The 14,923-nt window shown below is 38.0% G+C and overlaps 1 protein-coding gene across 1 annotated transcript in view; it reads left to right on the forward strand.

Moving 5' to 3' along the window:
- The window catches only part of HSD17B2 (hydroxysteroid 17-beta dehydrogenase 2), a 94,463-nt gene that overhangs the window by 55,282 nt on the left and 24,258 nt on the right, over positions 1 to 14,923 (forward strand). Inside the window, exon 3 of the mRNA XM_074288229.1 lies at positions 24 to 209. Coding sequence (XP_074144330.1) covers positions 24 to 209 — 186 coding nt within the window. The remainder of the gene's footprint in view (positions 1 to 23; positions 210 to 14,923) is intronic.

Genomic DNA, 14,923 nt, shown 5'->3' on the forward strand with positions numbered 1-14,923 from the left:
CCAAATTCCCTTTTTTATCCTAGGATTGTGGGCTGTTATCAACAACGCTGGGATCTTGGGCACTCTAGCAGATGGGGAGCTCCTTCCCTTGAGCATCTACAGACAGTGCATGGATGTGAACTTCTTTGGGACTGTGGAAGTGACCAAGGCCTTTTTACCCCTCCTGCGGAAATCTAAAGGAAGGTTTGTCAATATGAGCAGTATGGCAGGTGAGTTGAATATGTGTTCTTTGATCCCTTCTCACAAGCCCAGAGAAGCTCTATTCCAGGAATCATTCTTTCTTGCCCAGGCAACAGCCAGAGATGAATTCCACCAAGAACTTTCTAGGAACTACAAAATTCAATTAAATCCCCCTGATATAAATATGATAACCTTTCTCCACATTCATGACTTTGGGCAATCATGATGATGATAGCAATAATAACAGCAATAATATTAACAACTGGAGAAGCTGCTCAATGTTATAGAGAGAGAGCTGGCTTTGAAGGCAGGAAAACGTATTTGTAAAGGCTCAGTTGCTCCCATGCTGGCTCTACAACCCTGGGCAAGTCACTTCTCAGCATTTCAATGTCAGGACACAATATTTGTAGGGGGGCAGATCGTCTTGCCAGTCACACCAATTGTAAAGCCAAATGTAAAGTAGTTGATTGATCTCTTCTGCCCTGATATGCCAATTGTAGGGATGCAAACCCTCAGAGATCATACTTGGGTGCTGAGGGCCCATGCGAGCCTGATTGTGTAAGTTGGATTTATTAGGACTTTCTGGGTTATTTGGGAACTTTTCTCATGAGACTCAGGCCTGGCAGCAGGAAGACAGAGTAGTGTGATGGATACCTTCACCATCCTTAAGTCAGACCAGGTATATAGAAACAAAACAAAGATTGATTTATTAGCTTAAAAAAATAAGCAGGGGTAGCATTCATGATCTCAGACAAAATTAAAGCTAAAATAGAATGCTATATCTAAGCCATATTAACCAATATTGTATTAGATTATTTAAAATAACTAGAAAGTATAAGGTTGGACTATTGTTGTATATAAGAAATAATAAGTGAGTAGATTTAGAAAATTATGGAAAGATTTGGACTTATGAAGGGAGATATTCACTTTCAAAGAAACAGGACAAATAAGCGTAGTATGGCATTACAAAGATATATGTATATGCAAATGTATTTTATGATTACAGATGTCTATGAATATATGAGCATGTATGTATATATATGTGTATGTATAAATGTATGTATAAATATATATGTGCTTAATTGTAGCCTTCTTGGGGGAGGGAGGAAGAGGGAAAAAAGAACAAAGCAAAAAAGTGCACAGCAGAGAACAAAAGAAAATCTCCCAAAGAAGCAAAGAAAAGATGGACAGCTCTTAATAAAAGGTGTAGTATATATTACATAGGTTTTCTTTAAATGAAAATTTGATTGCTTTATATTTTGAATTTTCCCTTATATTCCAATGTGCATATGACAGTAAGTTTTTTCTTTTTCTATATTCTAATTAATTAAAAATGAAAAAAAAAATAGAACAAAGAAAGTATAGGCCAGGGATTCAGAGTCCTATGCAAGGGTTCCCATGAGATCGTTGGAGTTTCTCTTGCTGCTAATATTTACTCAAGGGAGTTTACATTAACTGTGAGATTTGAGGTCACATTCCCAGACTCTGGCTGCCAACATACACTCAGGAAACTAAGACCAGAAATTAGCATGACACCAATTTGCTTTGGTCAAAGGACTTTGCTCCTGAAGAGTACCTCATGTTGATGAAATCACAGCAAATATAGAATAAGAATCATATTGATATAACTTGTTGAAGTTTGCAAGCACAATTTTTTAGACAAACTCAGTAAGGACTTATCTCAAACTTACTCTTTGCTTAAATCTGGGGTTTATTTCCAGCATTTTTGTTTTATTTTTGTGTGAATTAAGAGCACAGGAATGATTATCCCCTTTTGATAGTTGGAATAGTTTAGGACCAAAAAAAGGTCAAATAGCATGTCTATAAGTGGTAAATAATGTCAAAATTTGCATCCAGATCTTCTGACTAGAAATTTAGCTGTCATAAAAAGCTTTAATGAAAAAAAAAAAAAAAAAAAAAAAGAAAAGAAATTTAGCCATCTACCACACCAGACTAAGCAGGCTTCTCATGCATTTGCCTAACTCCAATGACCTTCTGGAACAAGAAGTCCAGACAGCAGACTTGGCGGCAGGAAGACAGAGTGGTGTGATGGATACTTGCACCATCCCTTAGTCAGGTATATAGAAACAGGACAAAGATCAATTTATTAGGTAATAATAAATTACCAGAAGTCCAGGCTCAAGAGAATATTAGGTAATCTAGTCAATCAGTAGAGTCCAGACTACTAAATAATCTGATGAGCTTTTCTTTGTACTATTTGTACTCATTTTTCATTGTCAGGGACTTTGACATACAATCCCTATCCAGGTTAAGTCATCCCAATTTCATAGGCTAAAGGGTAGATGTGGTAGTTTATGTTTTATCCTCTTATCCTATTTAGATAAAATAGAGCACAGTCTTTGTTTTTGTGTTTTTGTTTTTGTTTTTGTTTTAAATATCTGGCTCTTTGCTCCTTGGTGTGGATAGGCAAGTTCAGTCAGGATTAACCAGTGTGTTTTTTGGGAGCTCTTTCAGCTGGGACAGAACTGAATCATGTTGTAAATAGATCTTTGGGAATGAAGGGGCTCTGGAGCACAGTTTTTGAAGTCACACCTATGAAATAAGGAGTGATGATAACTAAAAGAGATAGATGGGAATTAAAGAGAATGTGGGTCAAACATTCATGTGAGAAAGAACAGTAATTCCTCAAAGGAGTAAGCAAATTATCTGAACTGATCAGGTGGCCGTTAAGGTAGGAAATAAAATTGGTGTAGGATGGTACAGACCAAAATTAATTAGACCAAATTAGCAATGATGGGATAAGACTAGGACCTCCAAGCTCAGAAGCAATAGCCAGCATCTTTTTTTCAGAAGGGTGATTGATACATAATCAAATCTTCTGTCAAAAGCTTTCTTTTAACTGGACAAAGACACTTTGTGGGAAGTGCAAAAGGTATGGTTGAGTGGAAGGATCATCCTGGTCTTAAAGCACCCTACTTTTACTAGAAAAAATTTCTCTATAATCACAAAATTATAGAATTCTATCTAGTACAAGCTTCTTCTACTAACTCAAAAAAAAAGTAGCTGTCTGCCCATTTTCTTGAAGTCTTCCAGTGGGGATGCACTGGATATTACTTCATGAGATATCCTATTCCACTTTTTTTGCAGTGGGGCCAAATTACACTCTCTCTGAAGGCCTTTTTCTTAGATTGGTGGTGGATTATGGAGATGGTAGCTGTAGGACTAGAAGTGTGTGTGAATGAATGTGAATAAACTCAACTAGTGAGGGAATGCCAGAGCCAAGGGCTTTTCTGGAGTCTCACAACCAACGACAACTCTGCAATATGGGGTCTGGAACTTCTGTGGGAGGTATAAACCATCTGATGGATGACATTAATCTAATTAGGAAGGATATAGGCTGGTCAATGGCACCTGGTAACCTGGAGGGACTCTGCCTGACTTTTATTGGCTGAGAGTATTCTGCCTATATTTATCTTTGTGACATTTTATGTAATTTTCATAATATTTGACAAACCTGTACAATGCATTACTGGCAAAAGCCTTTATTGAAACCTATCTAGTATGACCCTAGAAAGCCAAGTTGTCTGGCATTTGGTCCATTTATGACCAAAAAAATGTAAGTGCTGTTAGGATTACTAAGTGAGAACTGAGGTTGTCTGGATAGTGACAAGATAATTGAGGAGCAGAGTTTACTTGTAACCTGGGTACAGATTGCTAAACTCTTGGCTGCATTAAGACGCACATCCCCTTGGTTCTTAGAGGAAGAAAAGATAGATGTAGATAAATGGAAGCTAGTGGGATATGAAATGAAAGAATTTCAAGCAAAAAATGGGCCTCGTTCAATTTCTGCAGAAGTATTTTATATCTACAACATAGTTCAATTAGCCTTAAACTATCAAGCAAATTGTAGGAAAAGGAAAAGTTTTAAAAATGAACAGAGGAGGAAGTGTGAGAAAAAAAGGAAAGATCAAGATCTTGCCCTAGAGCAAGAAGATTTAAATGAGGAATTATGGTATGATTCTCTTGAAGAAGCTTCAACTCTGCCTAGAGAACAGATTATTGACAGGCCCACATCAACCCCACCTTCAGAGGTGGAGGAAGAAGGAGGGGAAGAGGCAGAAACACAAACAGAATTGCCTGTGAAGCAGCCTAAGCCTATGACAAGATTAGAAAAAGCATTGGTTAAAGCTAAGAGAGAAGGACAGGATATAAGTGATTTTATACATGCATATCCTGTGATTGAAAATACTGACTCTGTAGGTAAAAAAAGGAGAAGATATGCACCTTTAGATTTGAATAAAATTAAGGATTTGAAAAAAGGTTGTACCCTTTATGGGGCTACATCAGCTTATGTCAAAATGTAACTAGATGGTTTGTCTTATGAAGTCCTAACCCCGAATGATTGGAAATCCATAGCAAGGACATGTCTGGAACCTGGAGAAAATTTATTATGGCTTGCGGAATTTCATGAATTATGTAAAATTCAAGTCAGATGCAATTTGGAAATAGGAGTTAACACACAATTCACTTTTGAGCACTTAGCTGGTGAAGGTCAGTATGGAGAGAATTCAGAACAGATTCATTATACCATGACAATATATGAACAAATTGCTAAGGCTGCAATAAAAGCTTGGGGTGTCCTTCCTGGACAGAAAGATCGTGGAGAGGCTTTCACTAAAATACAGCAAGGTCCCAATGAACCTTTTGCAGATTTTGTGGGACGTTTGCAAACTGCTGTCAAAAGAACTATTGGAGAAAATTCAGCTACAGAAATAATGACCAGACATCTGGCTAAGGAAAATGCCAATGAGATTTGCAAAAGAATTATATGGGGATTAGACAAAGATGCTCCTTTAGAGGAGATCATAAGACGCTGTGCTACAGTGGGAACAAATGCTTTTTACACCCGGACAATGATGAATGTGGAAAGACAGGGTCCCTCCTGGCAAGGGCCTTCTAGAGAAACTCGGCGATGTTTTCAATGTGGAAAAATTGGACATCTAAGAGCTCAATGTAGGCATGGAGATATAGTGAGAAGACAGGGTGAAAGAAGACCTAAAACCCCATGTCCAAAATGCAACAGAGGACTCCATTGGGCATCAGAGTGTAGAATAATTCAGGGAAATGGGATGAGGGGCCCAGGTCCAGGGCTCCAGGCAAAAAAGACTTGGGGCATGGTGGCAACTGATGTTACACCCAAAGAACCTTTAGAAGGTCAAGACTCTGATGTGATCAACCAGCAGAAAAGCAATCACATGGCAGAAAGGGATTACCTGATAAGTCAGCCAAAAGGCAATCAGATTGCAAAAATGGATTATACTTGGGGAGAATACAGGCCTTTTAAACCAACAGGGCTGTGTCCAGTGCAAACAACTCCAATGTAATTGTCAGATGATGAGAAGAGATTTAGAAAGTGGTAAATAGAAGGAAATTAGATAGGTTAACTGCCTGGGAGAGAGGGTTTGCTTGTATTTCTTCAGCAGGAGAAGGAATCAGATGGGTGCCAACGAGTCATATTCGCCTTGTCCATCAGAGAGAGACAGAAAAAGAGAAAGACCTCAATATAAAGGAGAAGATCTATAAAACATCTGACACTGAAAGAGCATGGATAATAAGAAGACTGTTAAAGAACTTTAAAAACCAGCAGGAATCATTGGACTTCCTCACACAAGATGAGACTAATGGACAATGGACTTATGGACATTTATAAATTTTCAATTTATGATTATTTGATTATGATTATGTTATATACTTCTAGCATGTATTATGTTACTATGTTACTATGTGCTTATGTAATTTATGTAATTATCTGTAATACTTCCCATATTGATGGATTTATGTTTCAAGGTCATGACTGTCCTATGTTCTAAATCAAAAGAAAGGGGGAGATGTTAGGATTACTAAGTGAGAACTGAGGTTGTCTGGATGGTGACAAGGTGAGAATTCAGGTTTTCTGGACAATTACAAGGTGAGAACTCAGGTTGACTTGATAGAGGGGGCAAGCTCATTGGCTGGGGTGGTTCTTCCCAGAAGCCCTTGCATTATCCCACGCCCATTCTCTGGGAGGATAAAAGAGACAGCACTGGGCCCAGAGAGCAGATCGGCCTGGAGAAGGATAAGAGCTGGAGGAGATTCAGAGCCAGGATTCAAGAGAAAGACTCTGCATTGCATCAGGCTTGACGGGGCTCTCTGCAGGAAGGGAAGTCACTTCTAAGGACAAGAGTTAACAGCAACTACCTGGAGACAACGGTTCACTACAGGAAGAAGAATCTGTCAGAGAGATTTGAGTAGACACAGCAGATCTCTTCCCAGAGAGCGATCCAGCAGCTTCTAGAGACGACAGCTCGCTACAAGTGCCCTTCGTGTCACAATTCCATGAATTGCACTCTAGATCACCTCCTTACCTTGTCTTCTCTAATTGAAGAAATCCAGGTGGTTCTAATATGGAAGGGTTGTGCAGCCCAGAATGAGAAAAAATTCCTTAAGTGGGGAAAGAATTGTGGGCATCCTAACCACTTAAATAGCCCTAGGAAGGGAGGGAGAATGTCATAGAACACTAGAGTTAGAAGGGACCTCTTTTGTTATTGTTCAATTGTTGTATCAATTGTTTCCAACTCCTTGTGATCCCATTTGTAGTTTTCTTAGTAAAGGTATTGTAGAGATTTGCCATTTCCTTCTTCAGCTCATGTAATAGATTAGAAAAACTGAAGAAAACAGGATGAAGTGACTTGCCAGAGATCACACAGCTTCTAAGTTCCTGAAGCTGGATTTAAACTCAGAAAGATGGATTTTCCATGATTCCAGTCCCTGCATTCTATCCACTGCACATAAATGCCCATAGAAGGGACTCCCATTGCACAACTCAGACCTGAGCTCCTGCAGGACTTCTATATCTCCTCATCTTGTTTCCACCCAAATGTTTCCACTGGTGGGGACTTGCTACTCCTTCTTCAAATAGCTTCTTAGAATACTTGTAATCGTTAGGAAATGTGTCATCATGTTAAGCTAGAATCTGCACACTTTGGAGTCAAGGAGAACAAATCTTTTTCATGAGAGTCCTCCAAATACTTGGAGACATCTATCATATTCCTTCTAATTTTCTCCTTCTTTAGACTAAACAAATGCACCGTTTTGCCTGGTGAGTTCCATGAGGATGGACTTTTTTTCTTATGAGTTGAGCTCAAGCTACAGAGGAAGTTTTTAGACTGCAGTTCCAGGAACATTCAATTAGAACCATTTAGCTCTGGGTGTACTAGGTATGGTAAGCAGGGGAGATAGGAAATGCCATTATCATGCTTTTTCCTTTGGCTCCAGTAAGTGAATGCTGAGCATGGACAATGACTATTTCCTAATGACAGTGAATAGAACGAATCACTCTGTAGTTACAGAATTACGACTCATGTTTATTTTTAAAATGATTAGGGGCAGCTAGGTGGTAGTGTTTAGAGCTTTGGAGTCAGGAGGACTTGAATTCAAATTCACCCTCCAGACAACTGATACTAGCTGTGTATTCTTGAGCAAGTCACAATTATCTCGCCATTCCTCCCCTCCCCCAGTGATTTAGACCTACTTTCAGATTTTATTTCATTACAATTAAAAATATCACATACTTGGGAGAAAATGACCGTGTTGATAGAGGGAAGAAGTAGTACAGATAATTCTAAACAGTGGATAATTACAAAATATTCACTACTTGGTCTGAAATTAAATGATTTGAAAAGCAATAGAAACAGAATAGTTATAGATGCAGAGAGATCATAATTTTTAACAAAGGAAGGGGATCATTTCTCCAACTAAATTTGAACAAGTAGTGCAAGGCTAACTGTACTTTCCCCTCTCCCATAGTTTTTTTTTTTTTTTTTTTTTTTCCTCGTACAGTGATAAAGAGAATTCTGTGTAGATAGAGTACCTGGATATCGGCAACAAATCTGATAAAAATTTGCCATGCTACTTTTATGGACATGACAGATACAGGCTAGATGACATCACTTTTAGGTAGTTTTGGAATTAATGACATAAAATCGTTAATAATTCAATTTCAACTCGGAAGACTATGCAAGAGACCTGTCCTTGGTTTTGTCAAGTCAAATCAATGAACACTTATTGAACATATACCATGTGCCAGGCACTATACTGAGAACAGATATTGAAATGAAAGGAAAAAAGAAAGATTGTTGTTAACCACAAGAAACTTACATTATAGGAAAGAAAGACAAGATATAAAAGGGAACTGGGAAGGAAAGGGAGAGGAGAAGGTACCTGTGCAGGTCAGTCCAATGAAAGACTCAAGGTCCGGACCTTTCTCTAAATGAAAGCTACATGAGGAACTCACTGATAGGAGAAAGGAGCCAGGGGGCCACAGCAGAAGGAATTGAGCTATGGTGTCAAAGTCTGGCATTTTTCATCAATTACTTTAGTGAAGCTTACGGCATACTCATCAAATTTTCATATAAAATAAGTCTGAGAGATATAGCTAATGCATTAGACAATAGAATTGGTATTCAAAAATACCTTGAGAACCTAAAATGTCTGGACTGAAATGATGGACTGAATTTAACAAGGTGATATTTAATAATAAAATTAATCTATATATAATATAGATATAATTTAATAATAAAATTAATCTAGATACCTACACCTGTCTATCTAAAAGCAAGCTAAAATCTATATTTTAGATGCTATGCTAAGTTCCATATATTTATGAGCTTATTTGATCCCTGGGGAGGCAAGCGACTCCCAGTTTACAAATGAATAAAACTAGTGAAGGGACTTATTCAGGATCACACAAGTAGTAAGTTTCTGAGGCTGGATCTGAACTCAGTTTTTCCTGACTTACGGGCCAGTGTTCTGTCCACTTCACCACTTGGCTACTAGTAAATGTAATGTCTTACATTTGTATTAAAAATAAACAAACAAACAAAAAAAATCAACTATGTGTGTAATGAATGAGTTATGTCCAGATAATAGTTCCTATACTTGGAATCAGGAGGAGCCAAGTTTAAGTCCTGCCTCATATTAGCTATATTACCTTGAATGAGTCATTTAATTTCTCTCGGCTTCAGTTTCCTCACCTGTGAAATGGGAATAGTAATAGCATAGAATTGTTGTATAGCTCCATTGAGATAACATGTAAAATGCTTTGCAAAACTTGAAATTGTATATAATTGCTATCATCATCATTATAAAGTTCTGGTGCTTTTAATGGACTACAATTTAATATATATCAATGCAGCATATGGCAAGGCTGATGTGATTAGAGACTGTATTAGAACCTATTTGTTTTAGAACATTTATAATAGCTTTTTTTGTGGTGCAAAGAACTGGAAATTGCAGGGATGTCCATCAATTGGGGAATGGCTGAACAAGTTGTAGTATATGATTGGGATGGAATATTACTGTGCTTTAAGAAATACTAAGTTCAGGGGGCAGCTAGGTGGTGCAGTGGATAGAGCACCAGCCTTGAATTCAGGAGGACACTAGTTCAAATCTGGTCTCAGACACTTAACACTTCCTGGCTGTGTGACCCTGGGCAAGTCACTTAACCCCAGCCTCAGAAAGAAAGAAAAAAAAAAAAAAGAGAAAGAAATACTAAGTTCAATTATTTTATTTTATTTTCTTACAAACCCTCTTTGTTCTCTTTCTTCTTTCATCCTTTCCCTCTTCACCAGTGTTTTACTTCTGTCTACTATCTCCCCAGATCTGCCCTCCCTTCTGTCAGTCCTCCTCCCCCCTTTACTTAATCTTTTCTCCTCTTACTTCCCTGTTTGTTAAATAGATCTTAATACGCAACTGATTGTGTATGTGTTCAATGATTTTAGAAAAACAGGAAAGACTTGCATGAAATAATGAAAAGTAAATTGAGGTGAATTAAGAGAACATTGTATATTGTTTTAGGAAGAATTTTCAGAGAATAAGTTATTATGTCTATTATAAATATCCAAATTAACTGTATGAGACATATGAAGGATAGCTGCATCCAGAGAATAAACTGATAAATAGAAATATGTATAGAACAATTTTATATACATACACACACACCCCTATTTGTGTCTAATGGTAGCTATTGGGGGTGAAAGGAAGGGAAAGTAAAAATAAAAAAAGAAATTTATATGATAATATATTTGAAAAGCATAGCAAGTTATGCATAGTAGATTTGTAGTTTCATGTACAATCATCTTGTTATCATACTATTTTATGGAAATACTTGTTTTATTCCACAAATTAAAAAAAAAAACAATACAAAAAATAAAGAGTGGAATAATGTCTAGAACGGAGGTGGGTGGAGTGGAGGTCCTTAGTTAAAGGCAGACTGTTTTAGAACTATCGTGGTCAGATTTGTAGACCACATTTAATGAAGGACATTGCCAAGTTGGGGTATATAATAATAAGAATGGGGAAAGATCTTGAAGGGGACCATGCCATATGAGGATCAATTTAAAAACCTATAGCTTTTTAGTTAGAAGGAAAGAAGATCCAGAGGATGCATGAGAGGTCCTCTTCAGTATTTGAAGGGCTGTCATACAAAAAATAAATTGAGTTATTTTGTTAGGGGCTGATAGGGTGGAACTGTCAGCACTGTTCCCAAGTGTCATACTGATTTTCAGCTTCGTGTAAGGAAAATCTGTTCAATATTAAAGCTATTCGGTGGGGTGGGATGGCCTCTTAGCTGAAGGTAGATCACCATGATGAAATTGTGGAAGTGGATTTCTCCTTTACTAGGTAACTTTAACAAAAGTTTTAGTAAGTTAAAGGTAATTTTAAAGGTAAACTAGACCTTTAGGTTACTCTACTGTTTATTAAGCAATACTGGTTCTCTCAGATGATTGTTGGATGACACAGTCACTAATCTCTACCATCCTGCTAGTCCTTGATCTTATTAGTGTCCTTTTTTCAAATGCAGTTATCAATCAATAAACATTTTTTAAGCTCCTACTCTGTGCTAAGCACCATGCTAAGTGCTAGTTAGCCAGAACTGAATTCAATACCTCAGATAGGGCCTGAGCAAGGCAGAGGGGGAAATAACTGTCACCTTCCTTGTTCCATTAATCCCCAAATCATTAGCCATGGCAGGCTTCTCACTTTGGTCATGGATAATGAGGTGGGAGATGACAATTAGGAAGCTTTGATCTGTGACTTACTGACAACAGATCAAGAATACTCATCTGGAAAATTTCCCTTAAGTAGGTGGGTTCTCACATGTTTGTAAAGGAAATTGGGAACAAAGGGGAAAAAGGGTGGAACTCCATTGTGCTCTGATGCGTTGCCAGCCTGCTCCTTTGGCCTTATTATGTTGTCAGGCATCTGTTTACTTTCCTATAGTATCACTGGAGTTACACCCTGTCTAATCTTTAGGGGCTTAGCCCAGACCAGTGCCAAATGCCCTTTCTCCAAGTGCCAACTTATAAGACCAGTAATTCTGAAGGCAGAAAGATACTTCCTTCCAATTGTCTACAAATCCTCACCTTTTGTAGACACTGTAGGGTTTTTCTGTTAATTGTGTGGGAAAATGATCACCCTCTTTCATATGTTTTTGATTTCCAACACTATACTTTGCATGTCTTCTCTGAGGCATTTTCGTATTCATTTGATTTTTTTTTCCATTTACTTTCATTAAGGAGGAATGTGATCTGGTGGATTAAAGGGCTTAGACTTAGAGTCAGGAAAATAGGGTGCAAATCCTCATGTTACCCATTCATTGTGATCTGAGGCAAATCTCTTTTCTCTGAGGTTCAATTTCTTCAAATAATAATAATAGCTAGCATTTATATAATTCTTATTTTGCCCCCGGCACTATGCTAAGTGCTTTATGATTATTATCTGATTTGAGCATCATGACAAGCCTGGGAGGTGAGTGCTATTATTAAATCCATTTTACAGATAAGGAAACTGAGGAAGATAGAGGGTGAGACTTATCCAGGATCACACAGCTAGTAAGTGTCTGAGGTTTGATTCCAGACACATCCACCCCACCACTTAGCTGCTTCAAAAATGTTTGTTTTATTGGGTCATACCTGGCACAGAGTAGGCACTCTAAAAATTATATTATTTTTACTGTGTCAAATGAAATTCCCTACAGCCAAAGTTCTGAATATGATTTAATCAATTTATTAGTTATCTAACAGTAATCAACAAATTGAGATCATTGGTCTCTTTTGGTTACCCTATCTTAGCGTCATGGGGCCCTTTAAATCCAGGGATGTCTTCCTTCTGATTGACCTCACTGGACAGTACTGGGACATCCCCTGGCAAGCCTGATGGGTAAATGAATTTCAGGTGTGGCTGATTACTCCCCTCTCCAACATTTTCTTCCAGTTGCCCTGGGAGAGACAGCTGCCTCCAATGCAATCAGGTTTTCACTGATTCGGTCTCATCTGCAGACCGAGTCACTCTAAACTTTGGTAAAGGAAAACAAGGACACAAGTCATTCCCCTGGGAGAGCCTTAGTTCAAGCTGGCTTCTGTTTAAAGGGTAAACAGAAGCAATCTTTCACCCCCAGCTAGTTAAAGAGCCCTTGGGGACTGAGAGTGATCACCTTATTCTAGGCAGAAACTGACTGACCTTGAGAAGTAGGATCTGAAGAAAAGGATGGATTCACAGAGAAATATTAATATATAAAAACCCCAGATTTTCCTCATTAATAATCTTATGCCTTCATGTCAGACTAGGGACCCTTGGCTCCCATTGTGGAGACTTTGTGGAGACTGCCTAGAAGCACTATTAAAATGTAAATTTTTATTAGCCTTTCATTTTCCTATACATTAATCAGTATTTCCTCAGTGCCTAACTTTTGCAAAGTTCTATAGTAGGTAGGAAGAATAAGATTTGACCCTTGCCCTAATGGAGCTAATAATAATGATATATTTTTTAACAGGGCTTGAAATGGAATAAATGGTTTCCTTATAGCAACAATTTATTGAGCTAGATTGTGCAGGTAATATTACCCCCTCTACATAGAAGAAGAAACTGAGTCTCAGAAGTAAAGTGATTTATTTGTTCATGGCCACAGAGCTAGTGTTAGTCAAGATTTGAACTTGTCTTTTCTGACCTTAAGTCAAGTACCAATCTGCCTAGAGATTGCTTTTAACTAGAGTGTATATTAATTAATTACTATTTTACATCCCCATAAAGGGAGGTATTGTTTCTGCTTATTCAGGGGCTGCCTGAGTAGATTGAAGTAATGGGAAATAGGTTTGTATATGGGGGAGTTTGTTTCTTTTATGACATCATTTTTTAAAAATGACATTACTTTTGCAATCTTCAAAACAGGAATCTATTCAGATGGTATTGGAAGGTAATGGAAAAGGGTCCAGATGGCTCAGAACTCCTTAATCCCTGAGCTGGGTCAAAGGAGAACAGAAGCTCTGTTGCTTCTTGTTGTCTGCTTTCTTTCACAGTTGTCCTGTGACGATCACAATAGGGGTGGGGTCCTCTCTCTTAATCATTGCCAGCAAAATTCCTGCCAGAGGAACGGGTTGATCTTTACCTGGAAGACCTAGCCAGTGTAGCTTTGGAAAGCATTGCCCAAATTTGTTTCCTAAAACCCCAGAAGAAATGCCCGGAACAGGACAAAGATAGATAGTGCTCATCAATCTGATCAAGGTCTATGATCTTGTCGGTCATGTGGGCTTGTGGAAGATCATGACAAAATTTGGTTGCTGGAGAAGTTCATCGGGGTCGTACCTCAGTTCCATGATTGGTATGCTTGTGTGGGTTCTGGACCAGGATATTGTCAGATGCCTTCAATGAGTACAAAAACAGGACTGCAGTAAAATTTTAACTTGAAAAGCCAAGACTAAAGTGGAGGGAGAGTTGGTGCGTGATTTTTTGTTTGCAGATGATTGTGCACTCAGTGTACTCTGGAGCTGAGATGCAACAAAGAATGGACCAATTCTCTTCCCCTTTTGCTAATTTTGGCCTGACAGTTAATGCTAGCACCTCGCCATCCATACATGGAATCGTCAGTTACAGCAAATAGAGACATTTTGCATGCTGTGGATAAGTTCTCTACCTTGACAATCCACTTTTCAGAAAGGTAAATGTAGATTGAGGTAGGTCCATGCATTGACAGAGCTAGTTCGGGTTTGGGAAGAAAGTATGGCAGAGAAGTGTTATTAGGTTGATTGACATCATTGTGTACCTTTGAAATCTGGACAATATACCTGATGATATACCGTGCCAGAAAACTGAATGACTTCCATTTGAATTGTCTTAGGAAGATCCCAAAGATCACCTGAGATCCTTTCTTAAGCTGATCTGCTAAGCATTCGAATTCTATTGCAGAGATCATATTCAAGATGGACTGGTCACATTATGTGAATGGCAAAAGTATGTTTGCCTAAAATACTATTTTATCAGAATTTATATAAGGCAAGTGTTTATATAATACAGAAAAATAGATACAAGGGCACTCTAAAGAACTTTGTAAGTGATTGTGAGACATAGGAGACACTGGCACAGGACTACCCAGAATGGCAGCCCTATATCAAAGAAGGCACTGCACTGTATAAGCAAAACAGAATTGCAGTAACTCAAAAGAAAGAGGAGATATGCAAATTTAGAGATATCTTCTTTCCAAATATTTATATGAACTATTTGTGCCTGACCTATGGTAGAGCAAATTTAGAGATATCTTGTTTCCAAATATTTATATGAACTATTTGTGCCTTCCAAGCTCACATTGGTCTGATCAATCTCTGTCAGACACACTACACCCTGACCCTGACATAATGATGTTATTTTGGTCTTGTTGGAGCATGAACAACAACCATTATCAAACAGTACC

Source organism: Sminthopsis crassicaudata, chromosome 2 (assembly GCF_048593235.1).
Source record: "Sminthopsis crassicaudata isolate SCR6 chromosome 2, ASM4859323v1, whole genome shotgun sequence".
In the NCBI taxonomy this organism is placed as follows: Eukaryota; Metazoa; Chordata; class Mammalia; order Dasyuromorphia; family Dasyuridae; genus Sminthopsis; species Sminthopsis crassicaudata.